The following is a 26,482-nucleotide window of genomic DNA, read 5'->3' as shown; positions in this document are numbered from 1 at the left end:
AAGCAGCAGAGGAGATCTATGTCCCCTCTCCTCTTTTCTCTTCCTCGCTCCCTCCCCTCAGGTTCTCTCCAAACAAAGAAGGACCAATGTTGTTGAAGGATCAACAGACAAGTTGAAAAGGAGATACATAGTTAAGTTAGTTTCAAATGTTTTTTTTAATTTAGACTTTTACTTTAGGTATGCTTAGTAACTCACAGTTTTAATTGTGTGTCTTATGTTGTAAAATGCTAGTACATCTGGCCATGAATTGTGGGTGAAAAAGGACATTTAAGAAAGAAGATAATTTAAATATATTTTTTTTCTTTCCCTGGTTTGCCTTTGTGTGGCTCTTTCTTAAGCATGCTTTCATTGGCTTGTAAAGTAAAGGCAGTAAAGACTTTGAGAAGGTATATACTTTTCTTCCTGTATCAAAGAACTGTCTCTAGCTTTCTTGCAATATCAAGGGCTTTCTCGTATGATATATTCTGATGCAAAGAATAAAAGGGGGATTTGAGCAGTGTTCAGAGGTAATGGCAAGGTAGCCAACTATTGGGTTCTTACAAGTAGAAATGTAGCTCCTTGCTGTCTGAGACATTGTGTGTCTGTGTTCTCAGTTTGCTAATAGCACCAAGAAACAGAGAACTTTGAATGGCTGGAAAGGACTGACTTACCAACATTTCTCTGTGTCGATTCTTGGAAATGTTTACATCTTTGGGATCCCAGGCTGTGGTGATATTGTGTTCCCCAAAATATTGTGCACCCTAATAAACTTATCTGGGGTCAGAGAACAGAACAGCCACTAGATGTAGAGGCCAGAAAATGGTGGCACACATGCTTTTTTAATCCTAGCATTCCAGAGGCAGAGATCTGTCTGGATCTCTGTGAGTTCAAAGCCACACTGGAAACAGCTAGACGTGGTAACAAGAGCCTTTAATCCCAGGAAGTGATGGCAGGAAGCAGAAAGGTATATAAGGCATGAGGACGAGGAACTAGAGCCTGGTTAAGCTTTTAGGCTTTTGAGCAGCGGTTCAGCTGAGATCTATTTGGATGAGGACTCAGAAGCTTCCAGTCTGAGGAAACAGGATCAGCTGAGGAACTGTCAAGGTGAGGAAGCTGTGGCTTGTTCTGCTTCTCTGATCTTCCAGCATTCACCCCAATAACTGGCACTGGGTTTGTTTTTATTAGTAAGAACTTTTAAGATTCGTGCTAGACCAGGCAAAATTTTTACTTATGCAACTGATCTCCCTACTCTCCTGACTCCTGATACATTTAGAATCAAATTTCATTTTAGTATAATCTTCTTCTAAATATTCCTAACCCAAATCACCTATTGTTTGCCTGCCTCACAGTAAGCCCTGGCTTGTATAGTAAAACTATGACACCCACATATGACCCCATCAATGGGACGCCAGCCTTATCCACTATGACTTGGTTCGGTGACAGCCCTTTGACCGAGCAAAACTGCAGTGTTCTGGCCTTCAGCCAACCTCCTCCACCACCAGATGTGCTCGCCGACATGTTCCAGCCTCGATCTTTGGTGGACAAGGCCAAGATGAATGCAGGGTAAGGAGGGCTCCATCTTTCTCCTGTCTGAACTGGTATCTGCCATGGGATGGTCTTTCTGTGACTATGTGTTACTATCATTGGTTAATAAAGAAGCTGCTATGGCCTATGGCAAGGCAAAATAGAGCCAGGTGGGGAATCTAAGCAAAGATATGGGGAGAAGGAAGGTGGAGTTGGGGGGGGACCAAACAATTTGTAATTAATATAAGCCTCTGTGTGTTTTCTTGCAACGGAATGGCTGTGGGACTAGGTGGGACAGAAACTTCCATCTACAGGTGTCCATACACTAAGAGATGTTAAAGAGCTGGGGACTATCCAGTTTTTTAGTTAATAGGCATGGGCATTATGCTTCCTTAGCAAAATTCAGAGTGCTAACTTTAAAAAAAAAAGAGGGGGCATGAACACAGACTATGGTGGTCTCAGTACCTTAAAAGTATGAGAAAACTGTCTTCAAATAATTCAGTGGCTTACCATCCATGACTGTGCCTCTTGCTGCTGTTACAGGTGTGAAAAGAGTCCTGGGGAACACAGAGTAGTATGTATGCCTGGTGGCCTCTATGAACCTGCTAGAGACATTGAAGGTGGTCAATTCAGCTCATGCTATATTTTATAGAACACTGCTTCTCCTTAATTAAAATTAAGATGCGACATTACTCAAATTTAAATATCCAAAAGCCACATCTGGCTAGAGGTGAATGCATTGCACAGCCCAAGGAGGACTTTTCCCATCATTGCAGAAGGGTCTACTAGGCATGTCCAACTCACGGCCTGTGGGCCACACATGCACAAGATAGCCACAAATGCAGCCTAACACAAAATGATAAAGTTCCTTAAAGCATGAGTTTTTTTTTTAATTTTTGTAACTCTGTTATGCACGAACTTTGTAGATGGCAATGACATGTTGCTTGTCAAAAGGCTGGACAGTGGCTAAGCTAGGCGTTGCTTTGGGCTGGCCACAGTGGAGTAGCAGAACAGGCAGGCAGAGATACAGAGTTACATGCTGGCTCCACCATGGAGCTGTAACCCTCATAAATCATCTAATTCACGGAGACTTGGTCACTTCATTTTCTACACTGAGATAATGCCGGGCATGGTAGTACATGTCTATAATCCAGCACTCAGGGAACTGAGGCAAGAGGATCACAGGTTCAAAGCCAGCTTGGACTACAAAGTGAGATTCAGGAAGGAAGGAAGGAAGGAAGGAAGGAAGGAAGGAAGAAATACTAATGAATAACCCTCCTAGCTCCTTTACTTTTTCATGTGTCAATGAGAATATTTTTTATCTTAAATATTGTAACATAGGTGGGCATAGTGACACATGCCTTTAATCCTAGAACTCGGGAGGCAGAGGCAGGTGGATCTCTGTGAGATCAAGGCTAGCCTGGTCTACAAAGTGAGTTACAGGACAGCTAGGGCTGTTACACAGAGAAACCCTGTCTTGGAGGAGTGGGGGGAGGGAACACTGGTAAGGTAGAGTGTAAACATAAGCTATATGTGCTCACTGGTTTTGTTGATATTGTTTGCCCTGCCTGTGTTCTTGGATTTATGTAATATGCAATATGTAGCACAGTGTGGTGGGTATGTTGGAGGAGTGGACTGTTTTTAAGTCCTAACCTGTTGTTTCCTAGTTGGCTGGATTCCTCAAGATCTCTCATGGAACAAAACATTCAAGAGGATGATCAACTGCTGTTAAGATTTAAATACTACACCTTCTTTGACTTGAATCCTAAAGTAAGAAATTGTTCCTTTGTTTCATTTTGTTTTCCTTTTGTGATGTGTGTGCATGGAAGTTCTATACTTTCCGTTTGGTGATCAAGGTCAGGGCTGATTTGTGTGACCTCCTCATCTCTGCAGGGTAGACTGACACAGGTGTACCTGCTTCTGAACTTCCATCTCTGCTCCCTGGGGCAGCCTAAGCAGGCGTAGCAGGAGTTCCCCGGGGTCTTTGTACCCAACATGGTATACACTGCCTCTACATTCTCAGGAACAAGAAGGCGCGAGCAAGGGGCCCACATACTAGAATCTGTCATGCCTTAGGAAGGAGAGGAGGTACCAGAGCCAGTTTGAGGACGTGTTCTTAAGAGCAAGCCAGGACCACACATGATCCATACAAGACTCCCAATTGCAGTGTTAAAATGTCCTTAGGGAAAATGGATCATCTGTCTAACTAAAGAGCCCTGCTAGTCACCAACTCCAATTTTAGGGCAAATCTCCACCCAAAGCTTATTAATGAGGGGTAAGATGAGTCCTTTGGACATCTACTGCTTTCCTGCTTCCAGTCAGCCATTTTGTGGAGTTGAGCATCAGCAGCTAAATGGCCCCTTGTAGAAAATATAAAATGAAACATTGTACTCTCTGGGTGGCCAGGCAACCTTGCTGCGTCAGCCTCACTCAGGGTCTGTGACTGCTGCTCATCCTCACTTCCCTCTGAGCATTTGTGTGAAGAGCTTACTTCGACCTTTCTCTCCACTCTTCCCCCTGCAGCAACATCTCTGCTTTCTTGGTTGATTTTTTTCCTATCTTTCAAAGGCCCATCTCAGTTCCCTAGCTTCCCTACTTAATTTCTTCCAAAAAAACAAACAAACAAAAATAACCCAAAAATCACCTTACTCCTTTTTATTTCTTTTTAGGGGTGTGTGTGTGTGTGTGTGTGTGTGTGTGTGTGTGTGTGTGTGTGTGTGTGTAGGGCAGACCACTGGGTGTTGGATAGCTGATCAATCATTCCTGGGGAAGACTAATTCTCTCTCTCAGCAGTCATTCATTGTTGGTTGCTCATTATCTATGGATGGGGCACCATGAGACTTCACCCATCCACGTTGAGATGTCAACTGCTATTAGAATTGTTCAGGTCTTATTTGGGCAGCTATATTGTTGAAATTTGATGGGTATATCTTCTCTGTCATATCTGGAAGACACAATCTCATAGCAGACTTTCTGGTCATCTGGCTCTTACTATTTTTCCACTCCTTCTTCCAGAATATTCTGAGTCTTAGAAGTAGGAGCTGTGTTGTGGATGTGTCAGTGGGGTCTGGCACCCCACAGTCAGTTGTTCTCTGCGTTTTGACCAGTTGTAGACTCTGTTTGTGGCAAAAAGAATCTTCTTTGATGTGGAATGAGAGCTACACTTCTCTGTGGGTATAGGGATATTTAGAATAAAGTAAGGGGTTATACTGATTTAGGAAAGGGACAATAGTAGGTTCTCTTAGGTTTCCAGTACCAGGCGTGATTTTTCTCCTATTAAGTGAGACTCAAATCTAATTAGAAAATGGTTGGTTACTGCCAAGATATGAGTGCCACTATTGCATCATCAGGAATATCTTGCCATGCTGGTCCTTGTTGTGATTCATAGATGTCACAGCTGGGTAGGAGTTTTAATTGCTTCTTTTCCTTGGCATTTTGCATAGCACCTTCTGGTACTATAACCCAGGAGGGAGATTTTCAGATCAGACCTAGCTCATAATCCTCTGAGTCCTGAGACTGAAATTTGTGGTGTCACCAAAAGGACTTACTTTCAATTTCTGGGAGGCAACCAAGGGTGACATCTGTAGACTATATTACTTTATGAGTCTCTTGGACTATCCTGACCAACAGCCCAAAAGAAGATTTCTCACAGCTGTTGATGGGGATTTTGTGATTTCATTTTTAAGCTTTATCCTTGGTTTAACTTGAGTCTTTCCTCATTGAATTCCCAGCTAAACTGTGTTGTTCTGTGCTTTCAGTTCTAATAACCTACCTGAAATTGTCCACAAACTAGATAAATATCAATAGAAAATATATTCAGACAGTTGCTAAGTCAGTATTCTGGCCCCATTTTATCCATGCAAATGTTTCCCCGTCTGTTTATTTATTCACATATTTATCAAGCAACAATTATTAGCCAAGAACTAAGTTGCATGCAGGGAATCTAAAACTGTCAGGCATTAAAGCCAATGAACTAAAATGTGTAAGTCTACCACATGAAATGAACTACAGTGAGCAAAATCTTTTTCAAAGTGGACATAGTAATATGTGTATTTCTTTTTTTTTTTTTTTTTTTTTTGGTTTTTCGAGACAGGGTTTCTCTGTGTAGCTTTGTGCCTTTCCTGGAACTCACTTGGTAGCCCAGGCTGGCCTCGAACTCACAGAGATCCACCTGGCTCTGCCTCCCGAGTGCTGGGATTAAAGGCGTGCGCTACCACCGCCCGGCTTATATGTGTATTTCTTTTTTTTTTTTTTTTTTTTGGTTTTTCGAGACAGGGTTTCTCTGTGTAGCTTTGCGCCTTTCCTGGAACTCACTTGGTAGACCAGGCTGGCCTCGAACTCACAGAGATCCGCCTGGCTCTGCCTCCCGAGTGCTGGGATTAAAGGCGTGCGCCACCACCGCCCGGCTATATGTGTATTTCTTAATGAATTGAATAAATAATAAAGCCCAGGGTAGGTCCTACACAATGATTATAAGTCAAAATGCAAAATAATCTAGCCTCTGTGGAAAGCAATGTGGCAATATCTACTTTGACCTGCAAACCTACTCTTTATAGCATAGTGGCACTTATGTAACTTTATACATCACTACTATAGGTTATTACTGCATGAATGGTTTTAAGAAAAGATTGGAAACCACCTAAATGTCCATCAGTAGAGAATTGCTTGACTATATTATAGTGCATCCATGGCACTGTTGTTAAAAAAGAATGAGTCAGCTCCCTTGGTTTATTGTAAACACTTATGCCCCTTTTAAATATGTTTAAAACATGTGAACTAAGGAAATAAATCCTTTTCTAACTCTGACAGTCCACAGTATTTTCAAAGTTTGTATGCAATAAACACATTGGAGGACCCCAGGATACTGACATCCATTCCCAGCAGACAGAGAACCTGTGGTCAGATGTAAGCAGTTAGCTTTCTTGAGAACATGGAAAGGGTGATGCAGGCTTATTGCTGTTGTGTCGTGGTTGGCATGTGGGAAAGGGAGTCACTGAACTAATGAGACAGACAGAAACAGGGATGCGTATAACAGAGACGGCAGAATCCATGTCCTCCAAGATGTGGGGTTCTAGCTTAAGTCAGCCAGGAGACAAAAAACCTAAGCCTAAGCATTAATGTGAGTAGCCCATCCCCAGTGTCCTGGAGTTACTATTGTTGTGATGAAACACCATGACCAAAAGCAACTTGGAGGGGAAATGGTTTATTTGGCTTATTCTTCGACGTCACTGTTCATCAAAAGAAGTCAGAACAGGAACCCATATAGGGCAAGAACATGGAGGCAGGAGATGACACAGAAGTCATGTAGAGTTGCTGTTTACTGGCTTGCTCCTCATGGCTTGCTAAGCCTGTTTTCTTAGAAAACCCAGGCCAGGACCACCAGGGTTGGTAGCCCAGGGGTGGTACCACCCACAACTGACTGGGCCCTCCCCCATCAATCACTAACTACGAAAATGCCCTACAGGCTTGCCAACAGTCCAATAGGGGAATTTTCTTAATTGAAGATCCCTCCTCTCTGGGACTTTACTGGTGTCAAGTTGACCTGAAACTAGCCAGCATATCCACTTAGGAAATACTTGTTCCTAAATCAATGCAGAGCAACTAAAAGTGTTCTCCAAGACAGAAACCTATAGGATACCTGTTAATGACCTGCAGACAATGCCTCAGCACCTCCATGGGATAAGCAGCCTCTGAGGGGGAAACCCCAAAGCCAAGCAGGACCAATAGAGAGTCCCTGGATAGCTCTGGGGACAAGGATTGGCCAGCATTGAGCCCTTATTCCAGATCCTATTGAGCATCTTATTCCAGATCTTATTGAGCATCTTATTCCAGATCTTATTGAGCATCTTATTCTAGATCCTATTGATCTCTTACTGTTAACTTGTAACTGTGGGTGATTGTAGTTTAATGTATTTTACACATCATTGTTTTATTTGTTTTATGGGCCATGTGAAGATGGTCAAGTGTGAGAGCTTTTATTATACTTTTAAAATCTTTATTGAGTACTCTGAGGAAAGCCTTGCTGAGTGACCCATTGAGTTCCTGTGGTATTAGTACCTGGATATACTAGGACTGAGGGGCTGACAGACATCTAGATTGACAGTTTGTTAGTCAAATGTAAGAATCAGTGACTGTATCGCTATTTAGATTTTGCCTATAATCTGTGAATTAAAGCAGGATTCTTTTTGTGTGCGGTGTAGTAGTGGCTGCATGGCTTTGATTTTGGTTGTTTGGTTGTTTGTTTGTTTGGTTGTTTGTTTGGTTGGTTGGTTGGTTAGTTGGTTGGTGGTTTTTGAGACAAGGTTTCTCTGTAGCCCTGGCTATCCTGGAACTTGCTCTGTAGACCAGGCTGACCTCAAACTCAGATTTGCCTGCCTCTGCCTCCTGAGTTCTGGGATTAAAGGTGTGTGCCACCACCACCTAGCAGTTTTGTTTGTTTTTAAGAGGAGACTGGCTCTAACTCCTGAATGATCCTCCTGCCTCAGGCTCCCCTGTGTCTGAGAGGATAAGCATGTGCCACCATACCCGGATTCATGCACACTATGAATTTCCTTTAGTTGTCAAGTCTTCACTGAACTATAATTGATGCACCATAAAACTCATTCACTGGAAGTCAGGCATCATGGCACACGCCTGTAATTCCAGCACTCAAGATGCTGAGGCAGTGGGATCAAGAGTTCAAGCCTGGATTGTATAACAATTTGGAGGCCAACCTGGGCTGCATGAGACTCTTTCTTTCCAAAAAACACCAAAAAGTAAATTAAAAATTATATGTGTGTATGTATGTAGTAAGTGTACAATACAATGGTTCTTTTGTTTGGGTAAATATATATGTAACCATCATCATAACCCATCACACAAAGCTCCCTTAAGTCTTTGGTCAGACACTGGTCCTAACCCAGCCTGCTCTGCCTTCTATCACAGGTTTTGCCCTTTCTAGAAATGTCGTGCAGATGGACATCAGTCATGTCAGGTTCACCAGGCATGTTCACAAGGCGTCATGCTGCTCTTGTTGCTAAGTGGTTCCCGTTGTGAGGAGATAGTGCAGTTTATTTCTCCATTTTCCAGCTCAGTGAGGGCGCTTGGATTGTGTCTGCTCAGGCTTGTTGTGAACGGTGATGTGGCGCTTATTCTCAAGTGTGTTTCTGTCTGTCTGGAGGGATGGGCAGCTCTTTGAGATACTTTTGTAGATCACAGAACAGAGGCAGACTTTCCTGAAGGTCTCAGCACATCACCACATTTAGGACATGAAGGTCACATCCTAAATCCCATCCTCTTGGCTCTGCATTTGTCTTCCCAGAAACTTTAGAAATGCAGAGAAAGAACATGTCAACACAGTGTGTCGTCTTTCCCACTTATCATTATCAGAGCTGTTTGCTGGTTTGGGCTTGCTTCCCATTTAGACATTCCCTATCACCTCTTTTCTTCACAGGCGTAAGATTAATGCACAAGGAAAAATAAGCCAGTGTTAATCAATTCATGATGAGTCTACTGAGGTGCTCTGGGTATTTTCCATTCTTCCTTCATGTTTTCTTTATTCATTTTAGTTTTTCAAAGCATATAGTATAATATATTCTCATTGCAAAAAAAAAATCAGATGGGCCTGGAGAAATGGTTCAGTGGTTAAGAGTGCATGCTGCCCAACCATGAGGACCTGAGTTCATATCCCAGCCCCCAAGCAGCTAACTCTGCAGGTCTCATATGTGCCTGTAACTCTGGCACTGAGATGGGCAGACACAGGCAGACATTGGGGCCTTCTGGATGCCAACCAAGTGAAAAACCATAAACTCCATGTTCAGAGAGAGGCCTTGCTGCAAAGTAATAGGCAGAGGGTGATAGAAGAGGATATCAACACACTCCTCTGGTCTTCTTTCACACACCTACACAAACACATGTCCATACAGCACACAAGCACGTCCCAAATTGACATACACACACACACACACACACACACACACACACACACACACACACACACACACACACACAGAAATTAGAAATCACTTCCTAAAAACAGAACAAACTCTATCATAGAAACTATGATTTAATAGACTAGAGTTTGGAAGGTGGGTGGTTGCACAACATGGTGATGTGCCTGTGCCACTGAACTGTACATTTTAAAAGGTCAAGATTAATTTTGTTAGACATATTCTGCCACAGTTGAGGTTATTTTTAAAATCAATGTAAAGAGGGATTATTTAGAATAAAACATCGTGTTTAACCTGAATGGATAGATTCTGTGAAGTTTTGTATGTATATATATGAGTGACTTGAAAAGAGATCTGGCCATTTGCCACAACACAGATGTGTCTTCCAGAGGACACATGTGCCAAGTAAGATAAAGCAGACTCTTGTACATAGACTCCAAAAAAAGAAGAAATAGGAGTAAAAATTGTGGACACACCAAGCTATGGTATTAACAAGGGCAGCACCGGTCAGGTAGATAGACAATGGTGAGACACAGGTCAAAGGATAGAAAGCAGCAGACACACAAGATGAATAATTCTAGAGTGCTCATGTAGGACATGAGGACCATGGGCTGTAGACATGTATATATTACAAGTTTTTCTTAACTAACGCAAACAATAATAGGTCCAGCCTATATTGTTTGCTCCCAGGGTCTGTGGAAGAGTCTATCAACCAGCTGAGGATTCTAATCTGAGGGATATTCAATGAATCTAAGCACATTGAGTTCTTTAGTCCATTCACTTTATTCTTCTATGGCAATTCTATCTACACAGTTTCTTTTCTGCTCTCTTACTTAGCTCCTCTCGGTCCCTCCTGCGCCCAGTCCCTCCTGCGCCCAGTCCCTCCTGCTCTCAGTCCCTTCTGCTGTTCTCTCATCATTCTACCTAGTTCTTTCCATCTCCGTCCTCATCTTTGTTCTTCTCCATCAATCCTCTTCTTCCAGTGCTCTCAGAGAACCAGTATATATACATATGCAGTAATTCTTTGGTAAAGCAATGCTAGGCTTGAAGTTTTCAGGGTCACAGAGAGAGGTGATAAGGATCCACACATAAAGCAATTCATTGTCAGCTTCCAATTACAACCCAAAAGGGGAGTGACTAAAGGGGAGTTCTCTGGTAGGGTCAACTAAAGGCTAAGACCAATTAGAGAATTTATGTGCTCAAACTATAATCTAGAAATAGCTAGGTAAAATGTTAGGGGTCAGTAAGTCACAAGAAAGTAAACTGTCTTTGGTGCCGCTGTTCCCACTCATCCCAGCTGCAGCTGCTTTCTGATGGGGAGGGGGACATATGCTAGGTGGCTAAGCGACCTATGTCAGAGCCTGTAGCATTTGGTTAGTAAAAGCGCTTTTGCTCAGAGTAATTGCTCAGGAGAAAATCTAGGAATAGCACCTGGCTGAGGAGGAATAAAAACTTAATTTGCACAAGAAAGAAGCTTGGCACCTATTGCCTGCCTGGCCTGGAGGCAATCTCCTTGGGTCAGTGGGAAGTAACTGCCTTAACTCAGTATCTAGCAAATGGCTAAAACATCATCCCAGGAATGTGAGCAGTAAATCTCTTAAGTTAGGGTCTTGTGTAAATAACCCAGGGTGAAGGTAAGGGGTTGAGGATTTAATTGTTAGTGGTTCTTTTCTCTATCTGTGAGATGAGCTAATGTTTATCTATGTGCAGTTTTGGGGTTTTTTTTGTTTTTTGTTTTTTCGAGACAGGGTTTCTCTGTGTAGCTTTGCGCCTTTCCTGGAACTTACTTGGTAGCCCAGGCTGGCCTCGAACTCACAGAGATCCGCCTGGCTCTGCCTCCCAAGTGCTGGGATTAAAGGTGTGCACCACCACCGCCCGGCTTTTTTTTTTTTTTTTTTTTTTTTTGGTATGTGCAGTTTTGTCCTTGGAAAAAGGTATCTTTGCTGAAATACTTTTGTCCTGAGAATGGCCCTGGCCAGATATATGTTAATGAAAAATAAGCCCAGCTGGGGACAGTTGTCCAATTACCCCAAATGTATAGGGAAAGTTGTGCCCAAGATTGAGATGCAATCGTGAGATTACATGTACACGTAACATGGAGATGCACGGTAAATGGGGAGACTCATAGCTGTTACAGCACAAGAAGTTTACAACAAGAGACAGCCAGTTCATTCAAAAGGCAGTAATTCCATACCGCCTTGCATGATGGTTTCCTCTAACACAACCCTTAGTTCTGATAGGTTGACCTTCTGAACACTGGTTGTCACTGCTGTATACTCTCATGGACTTTCACTGCCAGCGGCTCTCAATACTTAACTGACGATTTTGATGAGTTAGCTGCTCTTTTCATGAACAAAACCATTTTACATTCTATATTATACTGTTGTTCCATGTTGCAAACCCTAAACATGCACAACAAATATACCCAGTAAACTCATTCCAAAAGAACAAAGAAAATCATCCTTTGCTATATGATCTTTCTCTTAAAGGCAGCCACAACTTCATGACTAACCATCCTTGCAGATTTTTCCCATGTTTACTAGCCTGTATTTATGGGGTTTCCCAGGCCTTGTATTTCCTGTAAAAATAGGAGCTTTTACATGCTCTGAGCTTGCAGCTTTTTACCTGTTGGAGCTGTCTTTCACATCAGTATATAAAGTCCAATTTGCCCTTTTATCAGCTGAAACGTAATCATAGGCTAACCCATATTGTTGGGACCCAAGTGTGGCAAACGTTCTTATGAGAGTGTCTGGTGAGTGCCTGCATTTCTGTCTAGACACTCATCCAAGTGCAAGAGGGCATTAAGAGATGTGTCTAGATAGCATTCCTATAACCACACCTGTACAAGGAGAGTATCAGCTGCCCCTCATCCCACAGCATCAGATACCAACAATACCTAATAGGCCAGTCTGATGGAACAAGAATTCTGTTGTCTTGTTTTAGTTTGAATTCTCTAATTTTTGATAAGATTGGGCACCTTTTCCAGTGTTTAAATGGCCATTTGGTTTTCTCTGTGAAACACCTGTTTCTGTTTGCTCTCCATCCTTTTAGATTGTATGATTTTTATATTCATTCATGGGAATGGTTTCTATTAATGGATATTGTCTCTTCTATTTATTGAAGTATGTTCTTTCAGTCTTTACCTTATAAATGTATGACCTTTTAAATGTATTTTCACTGTAAATGTTTAATTTTATGTTGTCAATTCTACTTTATACATCATAACTTTTAGGCATCTTGTCTTATGTAGGGTTCTCCAGGCCAGGGAGTGAGGTTCAGTAGTAGAGCATGCGCTTAGCATGCTCCAGGTTCTAGGTTCAATCCCAATACCAAAAACAGGAGGAGAGAAAGGAAGGGAAACAGAAGGCTTCCTCTACCCATTTAAAGATTGCACATTCACCTACATAATACGCATGGTTCAATGTTTTTTATGTATTCACAGAATTGTTCAACCATAACTGCATCTATTTTCAAAACATTCCATGACCCCATAAAACATTCCTGGACCACATTAACAAGCATTCTGATTGCCCTTCAATCCTTCCAGCCCCAGGCAAAAACAATAAACTAATTTCTCTATGGATTTGCCCATTCTGGCTGAGGACTTAGTTCATTGGCTAGAGTGCTCACCTGGCTCTGAGGTCGATTACCAGAACCACATGAAACTCTATGTGGTGGTGCATGTCTGTAATCTTAGCTATCACACTTGGGAGATGGAAGCAGGAGGATCAGAAGTTCAGGGTCATCCTCAGCTACATGGCAAGTTCCAGGACAGCCTGAGCCACATGAGACCCTGACAAAAAGAAAGAAAGAAAGAAAGAAAGAGAGAGAGAGAGAGAGAGAGAGAGAGAGAGAGAGAGAGTAATACATAGAATTATACGGCATGCAGGACTTTGTGACCAATCTCTTTCACATAGCATGTTTGGCGCTTAGGCTGTTTGAAGAAGCTCTGGGAGATATTTAGGGAAAGTTCCTTCTAACTTCAGACATTAAAGGAGCAGGGGGACAGGAAGGTAGTGGTCTCCTTGCAGTTGCCTGAGCTAGACTCTAGACCATGTGATTCACAGAGAATGGCTCCAGTTATCCAAGAACTTTTGAACTGTGGACTAGAAATAAATGCCCACACACATATATACATTTGTTTCTTTCTCTAGTATGACGCTGTCCGAATAAATCAACTCTACGAGCAAGCCAGGTGGGCTGTTCTCTTGGAGGAAATCGACTGCACAGAAGAGGAAATGTTGATCTTCGCAGCACTACAGGTTGTGAGGGTGTCTGCGGGTTGTGAGGGTGTCTGCGGGTTGTGAGGGTGTCTGCAGTTTGTGAGGGTGTCTACGGGTTGTGAGGGTGTCTGCAGGTTTTCGAGGGGGGTGGGGACACAATTTTAGTTTGTTCTGGCTAGAGATTCTATTTGTTTCTTGGATGAAAGAAATGAAAATTAAGAGAGTAATTTTCAGTGTAAAATGCTCCTCACAATCTCCGAGTTGCACACACTATATAAGGCATCTATTCTGCAGTTCCCATCACTTGCCTGTCACGTGCACAGAGACAAGGCAGAACTAAGTTTGACCCCAACTAACTGTAAATGTCAAAATTAGTCCAATTGGATGTCATTTTCCTACATAGACAGACCTCCTTCCCGGAGACGTTCAGGATTCCAGGGAAATTCTCCTCCAAGAAGAAGACATGGCTAATGATCCACTTGTGGCAGTAACATTTCTAAAACCTCCCTCTTGAGCCAGGTGAGGTAGAGAACGCCTGTGATCCCAGCATGTGGGAGACTGAGGCAGGAGGATCACAAGGTCAAGGGCAGCTTAGGCTACCTAGAGTGTTTGAGACTAGCCCGAACAATTTAGCAAGATCCTGCCTCAAAAAACACACATTAATGTAACTTAACAAAATAAAAACAAAACCTCTGTTTATGTTTTAGTATCACATCAGCAAACTGTCACTGTGTGCTGAAATACAGGACTTTGCAAGCAAGTCTGAGGTAGATGAAGTGGAGGCAGCCCTGTCCAGTTTGGAAGTGACCCTCGAAGGTGGGAAGGCCGACAGCACCTTGGTATGAATGTTTCTGTTAACTCAGAATTTGTTCTGACAAATGCAGATTGGAGCTAAAAGAACATTTCTTCCAAAAAGAAAAAATATGCTGCTCATGTGACAAGCTTAAATTTAGCAAGAACTGGCTTTTCTCAGGTTAGCCCTGCAAGGGACTGTAAGATAATTTCACCACCACCAATGAAAGTTTTGATGCGGCATTTCTTCCTGGGGAGCAGTTGGCACAGTATGCAGGGAAATGACAATGGCCCCACAACACTAGCGTGGAACATGCCATTGATCCTTTAAGTTGAGAAAGAGCTCTACAGTCTATGGCATGCAGCACCCACGAGGGTGAAGAAAAAGGCCTTGGGGCCTGGTCATATGTTGTCACTGAGTAAGGCCTGTCTCAGGCAGTTCTCAACCTGTAAGTCGTGATCCCTTGGGAGTTGAATGACCCTTTCATAGGGGTCACATATCAGGTATCTTGTATATCAGATATTTACATCACAATTCATAGCCATAACAAGATTACAGTTATGAAGTAGTAATGGAAATAATTTTACGGTTAGGGTCACCACAACATGAGGAACTGTATTAAAAGTATGTTAATGTGTTAATGCTGTAGTAACTGTATCAATGCTGTATTGACTGCAGTATTAGGAAGGTTGAGAACCACTGATCTAGGATATAATCAAACACTCCTAAACAATTTTGATTTCAGGAACTAAAACCCTCCAGTCACACCTAAGAAAGAAAACTAGTTAGCAACCCGGCCCCTCTCCCCATAGGTGGTTGAATGACAGCCTTGTCATTGGAATGTCCCTCTGGTTTGATTCTTCCCCTGAGCGCAGCTCTTTTGTTTTAACTTCTTCAACCAAAGGAATAATTACTGGTTTAATCACCCTGAATCCAAGCAAGAGGGTCTGCTGAAACTGTGATCTAAATGAACGCTAAGAATGAGTCACTGCATTCTTCTGCTTTCACTGGGAGTTCTCTTATCAGGAACTGCCTTAAAATGGGGAGTTGGTTCCACAGGAAAGCAAATGCTTACCACACAATGCCGATGCCTGACCAAGCAGAAATTGGAGCTTTCGGCCTGCCACCTCCACGGAGTATATAACAGGAAGTTAATCCTGCTTGAACAAATGAGAAATTCCCTCCTTCCCTCAGGAGTTTTATGTACTGCCGCCAGCCATCCACCGCCACCTCAGAATGAACTTTGAACCAGGTTCCTTTCAAGTTTAATCAGTGACCTGGATGTGACCATAGTAGCCCACTTTAACTTAAAAATTACAAAAGAGCTATTCATACGTAAGTCTTCATTCCAAACTCAAATTTTTAACTTGAATTATGTATAGGTATAAAAAGTATGAGTTGATTTTTTTTTACTTCTTTTCACATTCTTATCCTCACAAAGAAAAGTTTAAAAAAAACACACAAATATACATATTAACAAATTAATATTGCCAACCAAGTCACCATCGGAATTGGGAAACAGGACCTTGTCACCTACCCAGGAGCCCCTGAATGCTCCCCATTCAGCTTCCTTCCTCCCATCCCCCAGAGAGAACTAGCGTGGTTCATGTAACTAAGGAACTCGGTCTTTCTTTCATGTTAATTAATTCAGATTGTAAAGTCTCTGTGGCAAGTGATTGCCATGCTGGGTGACACAGGTGTGGCCCAGCAGTGCCATCTGTGAAGTTCCTGCTAGTAATTCATATATCTCTCCTTAGGAGGACATCACTGATATCCCTAAACTTGCAGATTATCTCAAATTATTTAGGTAAGTAACTTGAAAGGGCAAAAGAACCCCATGTAGCAGACCCTCACAAGTAGGGTCTGGGATTGGACACAATTGCATAACCAGCGGCCAGGTTCATGGGTCAAAGGTGGGCTCTGAGTAATGGGTTTTGTCACAAGACAATAATGAGTTGAACCTTAACCCCCATCACATGCACTGGCCACCTTGAGTGGAGTTTTTATAACACTGAGCTTTAGTTTCCTAAGCTGTAAAGTGAGGGTAGACCTCTTCTTGAGTTCGTTGGGAGCACTGAATAAAATGAGACATTTGAGGATGTAGTTTGGTGCCTGGCACATACATGCTCGCAGACCAGTGGTGTAAATATGAGCAGGTCAGCAAGATTGAGCATGTGTAGATCACAACAACATTTCTGTTAGGGTCTGCTTTGGAGGCTCAGGACTCCTACACCATTGGAGAGCTGTTTGGAAGTGTAATAAATCTTTGTTTCTAGTTCTTTGTTCCTGGGCTCACAGGGAGTAGTCACTTTTATTAACCTCCATTCACCTGCTCAGTGTTGGTCAGTCTGTTACCATCTCTGCTTGTTTTATTGGGTGACTGCCACCCTTGTGATAGTGCCAAGGAGTGTTAAGTTGAAAGAAACAAGGCAGTCACTGTGTCGCTTTATGGTTTATTGACTTTTCTTAACAAACCAATACCTTACTGGGGCACCAGGCCTTGAGAGAAATGCAAGTCGCTTTTGACCATACTAGAGGCAGAGAAGGACTTGCAAAGTCTGAGTGGTGAATGAGGTGTACCTGAGAAGCAAGGGTCTAAGAGGCTGTTTGTCACTGGGTTTCTAGTATTGGTTTGTTTGGTCTTTTGTTGTGATGATAGGGTATGATCTCAGGTGACTTCTGTGACACAAGTAGCTGTAACGACAATTGATCAGTCTAATGATACTCGGAGCTTCAGGGGAAAAGAGTAATTTGACATGACAAATACAGCTTATAAAATATATATATATATAGCTATTTCACAAAGAAATTTAGTTTCATAGTCTCTGAATAGAGTGTAGCCAGCACACCACAAAACAAATGGAGACAGCCCCTTCCTGTCCATGCTCTAGTGTTTGACAAAGGGGTGATGTGTTGAAAGTGTCCTCTTCACTTCTGCTGCCCGGTGGCTTGACTGTAACTTACACCCAGATTCGCCAAGACTGTTCTTGTATATTATTGAATGGACACTGTCTACCAAAGGTCTCAAGACACCAACTTCACTATACAGTAATAGTGATACAGTAGTGTTCCTAGATGGAAGAAATGCAGACAGGAGGGTGAGAGGTTATGTGAGAGAGGGACAGAGACGGGGGAGGAAAGGAGGAGTCCTGGAGAGTGGGTAGAGCTGCATTCCTAATAGTGTCAGGTCCAGGAGGCCCTGCATTTCCCTGGGTTTCCTTTCCTCATTGATATGAGAACAGTAGATGAATCCTTTGAGGCCGAGGTTTTATTCTTTGTACAGGGAAGCTCTTTATTGTTTTCTAAACAAACTCTGTTGTCCCCATTGTCACTGTTGAATGGTGAGCTTCAGTTTCCAGCAACATGGCATTGAGTCTAGTACGCACCCCAGTCTGGCTATAAGTACACCTGAATGCTGTGTACAACACTAGATTGTAGTCAACAGCAATGTTTGTAAAATGAAGCCACAGCCACACAGGAATTGGGTTCGAATGCCTTGGGACTGGTGTTTGTTATTTTGCTGTGTTGGGTTGATTGGTTTAATTATTTGTTTTGAAACAGGGCACTATGCAGCTCTGGCTGACCTGGAACTCACTGTGTAGAATGGCTGGGCTCAAACTCACAGAGATCTGCCTACCTCTGCCTCCAAGTGCTGGAGTTACAGATGTGTGCCACCACACCTGGCTAGGGCTGGGGTTTTAATTTCTATATAAGTATAAGACATATAGCTCTGCAGGTCACATAAAGCAATAAGCCAGACAGAAGCAACCAGCGAAAGGTGGGAACTCATGAGGACCATCTTCTCTGCTCAAAACAAAATAGGAAAACTACAGGGCACCTGGCAAGCAGAGAGGAAGCTATCCTCGCAATGCCATCTGTGGGAAAACAGAAGCTTCTCTTGTGGAACCAGAGGCAGGGTGCATGCTTGGTGCAGACTGATATAACCTAAGTGTCTTAACTGATAAGGAAATCTAAAAGAAAGCTGGTTTGGGCCACAAGACCCATGAAGCCCTAGCAACTGCAGCTATGAAAATACTTAAGAGGGAGCTACCCACACACTTCATATGCAAAACGATATGCGTTCCCACGGAAAATCACAGCCATGTGACTTGGTGGGCCATTAATAATTTTAGATGTTAAAATACTAAGAAACTATCAAGTGAGTATGATTACAACCAGTAAGTAAATTTAAAAGTAAAAGTTATAGGAAAATAGAACATGAATTGTTGAAAGGATCAAAATAGAAATTCTGACCATAAAATGTGTGGCATAGGGATCTTAAATTGCTAGGTAGAGAATTGAGGATTACTGCAAGATTGAGGTCTGTCTGGGCTACATAGTGAGAACCTGACACAAAATAAAATTTTTAATTGTTTCAGTATATTAACCATCAAATTATTAATGCCATCAAAGAAATTCCAAATGGTATAAATATGACTTAAATAGACTAGCAAGGCCCAACCTGTGTCTACTGAGAGTTCTAGAGGAAATAATTGGAGAGAATGAAGCATTCAAAAGAGAATACTTCAAAGTTTTCCATGAATCTTGAAAATAAAAGTGCTTAAATCCATGGGTCATGGGTCTTAGGCAGGAAAAATCAATAAATCGTTAAATCTTGGTAAACCCAACCATTGATAACATCTGAAGATGAGAAGAAGAAGAAAAAGACAGACTCCCTACAGGAGAACAACAGAAAGGTGGCAGCCCAGAGTGTCACATGGGCAGCCAGTGGCAACAGGAAGCGGTCCAGAAAGTTCTGAGAGAAGAGAGTGCTCAGTCAAACCTCTCAAGTCTACTTCCTGTAGGTCTGTAAATATATTCCAGACAAACACGATCTTAAGAAATTCTGCATTTGAGAAAAGCAGATTTTATAAGTCTTGGCGCTACTAATAAATGACTTCCTGTGAACAGGGTGTATGCCAAAGCTGCTACCAGTGCCACTTTGGAGCAGATAAAATGGCTCCATCAACAGTTAATAGGAATGCTGCAGATAAAATTTGTTCACTGAGTTATTTATCAGCAAGCTACCACAGCAAAGAACTTCTAGTAATACTTACACATGAGCTATATAGTTGATTTATTTCAAGACAAGACTCTTAAAATATGCCAGGATCTTTACAATACTTCATAAATAAATGGAGAATGATCATGAAAGTTTGATCCCACCATAAGACTCTCTGGTTTCATGTAGGCAAAGCCAGTAAATGGTGTTGTGAGGTTTTGTTTTTCAAAAATAAGTATTCCCCACTTAGCATCACTTGTAAGCTACCACATGCTTCCAAAACTGCATACACACTTACCTCTCCTTGAAGGAACAAGTGATTGTGAAATAGTTATAGTATAACCAGTTTTTGAAAGATAGGAATGTTGTGAAGATAGCATTTTTTAGATTAAATTTTTTTAATATTTTATGTATATGGGTGTTTTGACTGCATTTGTGTGTGTGTACCATGTGCAAGCCTGGTGCCCACAGAGGTCATAAGAGAGCATCAGAGCCCATGGAAATAGTTACAAATGATTGTGAGCTACCATGTGGGTGCAGCAAATGTTCTTAACTGCTGAGCCAACTCTCCAGTCCCCAAAGATAACATTTTAGAAATGTTCTGCAAAGTTTCCATGGTTACCCTGTTGCCAATAACCATGCCATGCATTAAAAAGACAAGTGCTAGGCCAAGCATGGTGACGCACACCTTTAATCCCAGCACTCGGGAGGCAGAGGCAGGCAGATCTCTGTGAGTTCAAGGACAGCCTGGTCTACAGAGTGAGTTCCATGACAGCTAGGGCTACACAGAGAAACCCCATCTCAAAAAACAGAAACGAACCAAAAGACAAATGTTGTGGATCTAAAACATCAATTTCACAGCAATGGAAGGTAGAAGTGGTGGTGTGACCTGGAATAAGAAGGAAATGGGCTGATGGCCAAAGGATACAGAGATCCAGTACATAAGATAAGTAAGTCCTAGAGGTCGCTACAACAAAGAGTAGTTTACTAAGAAAATTAACTCTTCTTACACTGAAGGGAATAGTAAGAAGGAAGGGACAAGGAAACTCTGAGAGGTTTCAAACATGTATATGGCATTAACGGCAATGATTTCACATTGGTATCCGCAAATTCATCCAGATTTGTATATTACATATACAAAACTCTTTGTATGTCAACCATACCTGATTACAGTATTTTAGTAATTTTTAGGCTGGTGTCTCAGTTAGGGTCTCTATTGCTTTGAAGAGACACCATGACCATGGCAACTCTCATAAAGGAAGACATTTCATTGGGGTGGCTCACTTACAGTTCAGAGGTTTAGTCCACTATTGTCATGGTGGGGAGCAAGGCAGCATGCAGGCAGACCTGGTGCTAGAGAAGGAGCTGAGAGTTCTTACATCTTGATCCGCAGGCAACAGGAAGTGGTCTGAGATACTGGGTGTGGCTTGAGCATATATAAGACCTCAAAGCCCGCCTCCACAGTGACACACTTCCTCCAACAAAGCCATACTTCTTAATAGTGCCACTTCCTTTGGGGGCCATTTTCTTTCAAACCACCACAGCTGGCATACAGAGTAATGCCTTGTGGTATCTTCCTACATAAATGTCATTATACTTTCTTCTCATTGCCCACCACTACCCACCCCTGCTAAAGTGGTTTTATAAAAACAATAATGGCTGAGGTAGAGTGTTTGTCTAGTGTGCCAGGTCCAAGTTCAGTCCTTAAAACCATACGAGAAAAAAAAGTCTGAATGCTTTTAAAACATGGTAACATATATTTCCATGACAAATGTGATCTACTTCAAGAGCTACAATGAGTTTGAAATGTACTTATTAAAAATATTAAAATTCCGTATGGTCTACTTAACTTTCCTGAGTGAGTGACTGGCCTCAGAGAAGATGGATATCAGTAGTTTTGTCTCGACAAACACTTGTACAGCTAGGGCTACGGCGTCATGATTCAGTCATCACAGCTGAGATAAATCCATTGAGTTTTGAGTAAGCAACTGCTTCCTTTCTTGAAATGGGCTTAATGTTCCATTCACTTTGTACTTTTTTTTTTTTTTTTTTTTTTTTTTTGGTTTTTCGAGACAGGGTTTCTCTGTGTAGCTTTGCGCCTTTCCTGGAACTCACTTGGTAGCCCAGGCTGGCCTCGAACTCACAGAGATCCGCCTGGCTCTGCCTCCCGAGTGCTTCACTTTGTATTTTTGTGTAAGTTTAATAATGTTTTTAGTAGTACAGTGTTACTGTTTATATATTCTTACACATTCGTCAAGAAGGCAGGTATTTAAAATGTTTTAAGGGTTTTTTTGTTTGTTGGGTTTGGTTTGGTTTGGTTTGGTTTGGTTTGGTTTGGCTTGGCTTGGTTTTTTCTGGTTTTTCGAGACAGGGTTTCACTGTGTAGCCCTGGTTGTCCTGGAGTTCACTCTGTAGACCAAGCTGGCCTCAAACTCAAAGAGATTCACCTGCCTCTGCCTCTGGAGTACTGGGATTAAAGGCATGCACCACCATCACCAGGCAAAATTTTTTTAATTTATTTATTTATTTTACATCCAGACCACAGTTTCCCCTCCCTCCTCTCAATCCTCCCCCCAATTCCCCTCTGCTCCCACCGCATCCACTCCTCCTTTCTATTCATAAAAGGGCAAGCCTCTCATGGATATCAACAAAACATGGCATATCAAGTTGCAGTAAGCACCTCCCCCTTATATTAGGGCTGGACAAGGTGACCCAGTATGAGGAGCAGGGTCCCAGAAGCCAGCAAAAGAGTCAGAGACAGCCCCTGCTCCCACTGTTAGAGTCCCACAGAGGCAGAGGAAGAGCATGGACCCAAGAGGTCTGACTTATGACTTCTGGGCCTTTGAATTAATTTGCATCAATGTGTACATCACACAGCAATGTTTCACTTCCTGCTTTTATCTGTTAGTGGGCTGGGGATGCAGTTCAGTGGGATAGCACTTACCCAGCGTGCCCAAAGCCCTGGGTCTGATCCTCGGCACCATTAGAAAAAAGTAGAATTAAAATCAGAAATTTGAAATTGTTTTAACAATAAAGACTATGTTATCCCAAGGCCTTAATCCACTCTATATTTGCTGTGTATTCTGCAGTTCCGACTAGTGTTTAAATATTTGCTGTTCTTTAATTTGCAGGCCCAAGAAGCTAATGTTAAAAGCTTTCAAGCAATACTGGTTTGTCTTTAAAGACACATCTATAGCCTACTTTAAAAATAAGGAACTTGAACAAGGAGAGCCAATAGAAAAACTAAACCTTAGAGGTAAGGGCTTTTTGCATCTCGCTGTGGCATCCAACAAGATGCAGAAGAACTCTGAGCCTCGCTGCTTACCAGACAGCAGCTCCTCTGCATTACAGGACATGGGCATTGCATGAGGTCTGTGCTGGATTCTCCCTTCTCACCCAGCATGTGAGGCTTTCTGATGCAAAAACAGTTGTGTCCAGGCTGGGGGTTGGTAGAGCATGTACTTTTGTGCAAGGTTCCTGGTTCGATCCTAAGCACTACAGAGAGGGGGTAGGGAGGAATGCCATGAAATGTTGTGTTTCAGTCTTAGTTACTTTAGTGCCCGTTCTAAGTGCTGAAAGTGGCGTCTCAGCCCCCTGGGTGATTTAATCAGCCCGTGTACTCAGCTCTGCCACCATTGTGGCAGACAGTCACTTCTGCTTTGTTCACTTTTACATTTTTTTTTATTCATACCAGGAGTGGGGCTACCCTCCTGAGGCAGGATTATGGATTCAAGGCCAGCCTAAGCTATACAGCCAGTTCAAGGCCAGCCTGGGACACATTGAGATCTTGTCTCAAAAAAAAAAAAAATTTTATATTTATAATTATAATTGCTCCTAACAAGATAGTCAATATCATCTTAAAAATGAATTCAATTGATTTTTAAAGGAAATAATAGAATCATTTTCTTTATCATTCTTGTTTCTATTCCTAATTAGTTTTCCCTGAGTCATTGTTATTGATTGCTCTTCTAGCTTTGACTCATGGGCAAGTCTCGGCTGTAGATACACATTGATATTTATTACAACAGATTTCTCGGCACTCAGTGTTGACCTGTTTTTTGTTCCTCAGGCTGTGAAATTGCTCCAGATGTGAATGTAGCGGGGAGAAAATTTGGAATCAAGTTACTAATCCCTGTCGCCGATGGTATGAATGAAGTGTACTTGAGATGTGACCATGTAAGTAAAGCCACTAAATCGCATCAGTTCCTCTGTATTAAGACTAAGCAGGGGCTGGCAAGATGGCTCAGTGAGTAAAGGTGCCTGCTGCCAAACTGAGTGATCTGAGTTCGAGCCTCAGGACTCACACAGTGGAAGGAAAGAGCTGGCTCCCCCAGGTTGTCTTCTGACCTCCTCTACTCATACACCAGGATACACATGTGCCTCCCCCCAAAAAACAATAAATAAATAAAATTTAATACTAAGAGCAAAACACACAGATACTTGTTGATGTACGTATAATGGGTTCAATCCCATAAACACATCATAAATTAAAATTACTGTTCAGTCAAAATTGCATTTAAAACACCTAACCTACAAACATCCCAACTAAGCCTATCTTAGGCATGCTCAGAACACATACATTAGCCTACACATAGGCTAAAGCACCTAACGCAACGCCTATATTATAGTAAGTACTAAATGCTATATGTGACGTATTGAATCTGTACTGAAAGGATCACCGCAAAACTGAAGTCTCCTCTATAGAACTGTAGTAAATGCAGCCCCATAGAGATCATAGCTCAAGCTGCTCCTCTGTCTGTAACAGACATGGTAAGTAGTGTTGCACTGATGTTCTAAAAACATTTGAATTTTGGCTGGAGGAGTCTGGTGTTCCAGGCTGCTATTAGCTGGCTGCATCTTATTGAACTACAGGTCTACCTTGACTTGGCTCCTTGCTTCAGTTTGAGCTGACTTTATTTATTCTGGGTCCCAGACTGCCTGGCACAGGTATTAAAGAGCAATAGAAACTCCACTGACTGGTTCAAATCCCATCCAAGGCCTGATTGTCTCCTTAGAGTTGGAATCTTTACCTAGGATAGATGAGGATACAAATAATACAGAAAGCCTGGGGGTGGGGTTCTCCATCATGTATGAAGTTATGAAGTTAGAAATCATATCTATGAGGCTCTCAGGAAATGTGGTGCTTCGTTTGTCTGCACCTCTCAGGACTCCTTTGTCTCCTTGCATCATTTTTCCACACAGAGTTCCTGGTGCAAACTCATTCAAAGCTGGGGTGAAGAGACACTCAGAGGTTAAGAGCACTGGCTGCTCATCCAGAGGACCTGAGTTCAATTCCCAGCACCTACATGGTAGCTCACAACTCTCTAACTCAAATTCCAGGGGATCAGACACTTTTGTACCAATGCACATAAGATAAACTTAAATAAATTATTTTAAAATGTCTTTCAAAGCTGACAGGACACACTTCAAAAGATCTTGCTGGGTGTTACCTTCCGCGGCTAGCAGCCACTCAGAAGGAGTGCGGCTTCACATCTTTCCGTGATTGGAAAACAATAGTTTTGTATCAATGCCCAAGGCCTCTATTGCTTCTCACCCTCTTGGCTAAGATCTCTGCTGGTCTGTGGCAAGGTGACTCCACTGAGGACTTGTTTCTAAGTCCTCTGACATTTATTTCAGGAGGATCAATATGCCCGGTGGATGGCTGCCTGCATCTTGGCATCAAAGGGTAAAACCATGGCAGACAGCTCCTATCAGCCAGAGGTCGTCAGCATCCTTTCATTTCTGAAGATGAAAAACCGGAACTCATCGCCTCTCGTGGCTTCCAGTATCGAAAGCATGGACATGAACCCAGAATGTTTAGTATCGCCTCGCTGTGCAAAAAAGCACAAGTCTAAACAGGTTCTTACCTGCTTGGTTGTTTGTTTACAGTACTTATGCTCTAAAATAAAAGGAGGGGCTCCATCCAATTAAGGCCATCATCATGAAAAATAGGTTAATGGAGAAATTTGACAATGTCCTGGGTAGTAGATAATGTGACAGAATTACTGTTGGTTTTGTTAGAGATTATTTTACTGCTGACTGGATATGGTAATACTCCAGAGTTAAACCATTAAGAATCAAAATTATGCTCCCATCGAATGGATCAAAGTTTGCACAGGTGAACCTAGTCCAGTGTAAGCAACACCGAAGAGAGAGAGCCATCTGCATGAACCTTAGAAGTATGTGTGTGTGTGTGTGTGTGTGTGTGTGTGTGTGTGTGTGTGTGTGTGTGTGTTGATTGATCTTGGCCCTCCTCCTCCTCAATGATTTTCACAACTCTGCCAAAAGGAGAAAGTGAATGAACTAACTAGTTAATTAGTAGAACGAGCCATCTGTGCAGAGTTCAGCGGAGCTCTGGATGGATTGTTCTCACTGGGGATCTAGAACCAGAAGAATGATTAGAAAGCAATTAGCAAATGTGAAGCAGAGTTTGATGTCTCCCGTTTCTGCTTAGCTGGCAGCCCGGATCCTGGAAGCTCACCATAACGTAGCCCAGATGCCTCTGGTCGAAGCCAAACTGCAGTTCATCCAGGCATGGCAGTCCTTACCAGAGTTCGGCCTCACCTACTACCTCGTCAGGTAATTACAGAGTCTTTTCACCTTCCCTTCAGCCACAGATGGCTTTCTGGAAGCCTACTTTGTTCTCAGTCTAGAATGTCAAGCTCTTATTTTAGAATGTTGCCCTTTCACAAACAGCCCAAGTACTTCGACTGCCCTTAAGAATCTTCCATACCTTCTGCTCAGTGAGTCAACACTCCCTGAAACTTAAATGCAGGAAAGGAAATGTTCAGATTTTAGCTGGGCGGTGGTGGAGTACTCCTTTAATCCCAGCACTTGGGAGGCAGAGCCAGGCAGATCTCTGTGAGTTCGAGGCCAGCCTGGTCTACAGATCGAGATCCAGGGCAGGCACCAAAACTACACAGAGAAACCCTATCTTGAAAAATTAAAAAAAAGGGGGGGGGAATGTTCAGATTTTACAAATTGTATTCTTTTAGGCTAACCACCTGTGCTGAACCAAAAGGAGAGTGTCCGC

The 26,482-nt window shown here is 42.4% G+C and overlaps 1 protein-coding gene across 1 annotated transcript in view; it reads left to right on the top strand.

The window, feature by feature from the left end:
• Fermt1 (FERM domain containing kindlin 1) overlaps positions 1–26,482 on the top strand; it is a 43,927-nt gene that overhangs the window by 9,468 nt on the left and 7,977 nt on the right. Inside the window, exons 5-13 of the mRNA XM_052724080.1 lie at positions 1,329–1,542; positions 3,171–3,273; positions 13,586–13,693; positions 14,362–14,493; positions 16,205–16,254; positions 22,581–22,705; positions 23,519–23,625; positions 25,087–25,308; positions 25,904–26,028. Coding sequence (XP_052580040.1) covers positions 1,329–1,542; positions 3,171–3,273; positions 13,586–13,693; positions 14,362–14,493; positions 16,205–16,254; positions 22,581–22,705; positions 23,519–23,625; positions 25,087–25,308; positions 25,904–26,028 — 1,186 coding nt within the window. The remainder of the gene's footprint in view (positions 1–1,328; positions 1,543–3,170; positions 3,274–13,585; positions 13,694–14,361; positions 14,494–16,204; positions 16,255–22,580; positions 22,706–23,518; positions 23,626–25,086; positions 25,309–25,903; positions 26,029–26,482) is intronic.

This window comes from Peromyscus californicus, unplaced genomic scaffold, assembly GCF_007827085.1.
Source record: "Peromyscus californicus insignis strain IS unplaced genomic scaffold, ASM782708v3 Scaffold_7__1_contigs__length_154581171, whole genome shotgun sequence".
Lineage (NCBI taxonomy): Eukaryota > Metazoa > Chordata > Mammalia > Rodentia > Cricetidae > Peromyscus > Peromyscus californicus.
Note: the sequence above shows the minus strand (reverse complement) of the source record. Positions and strands in the feature narration are given on the sequence as shown.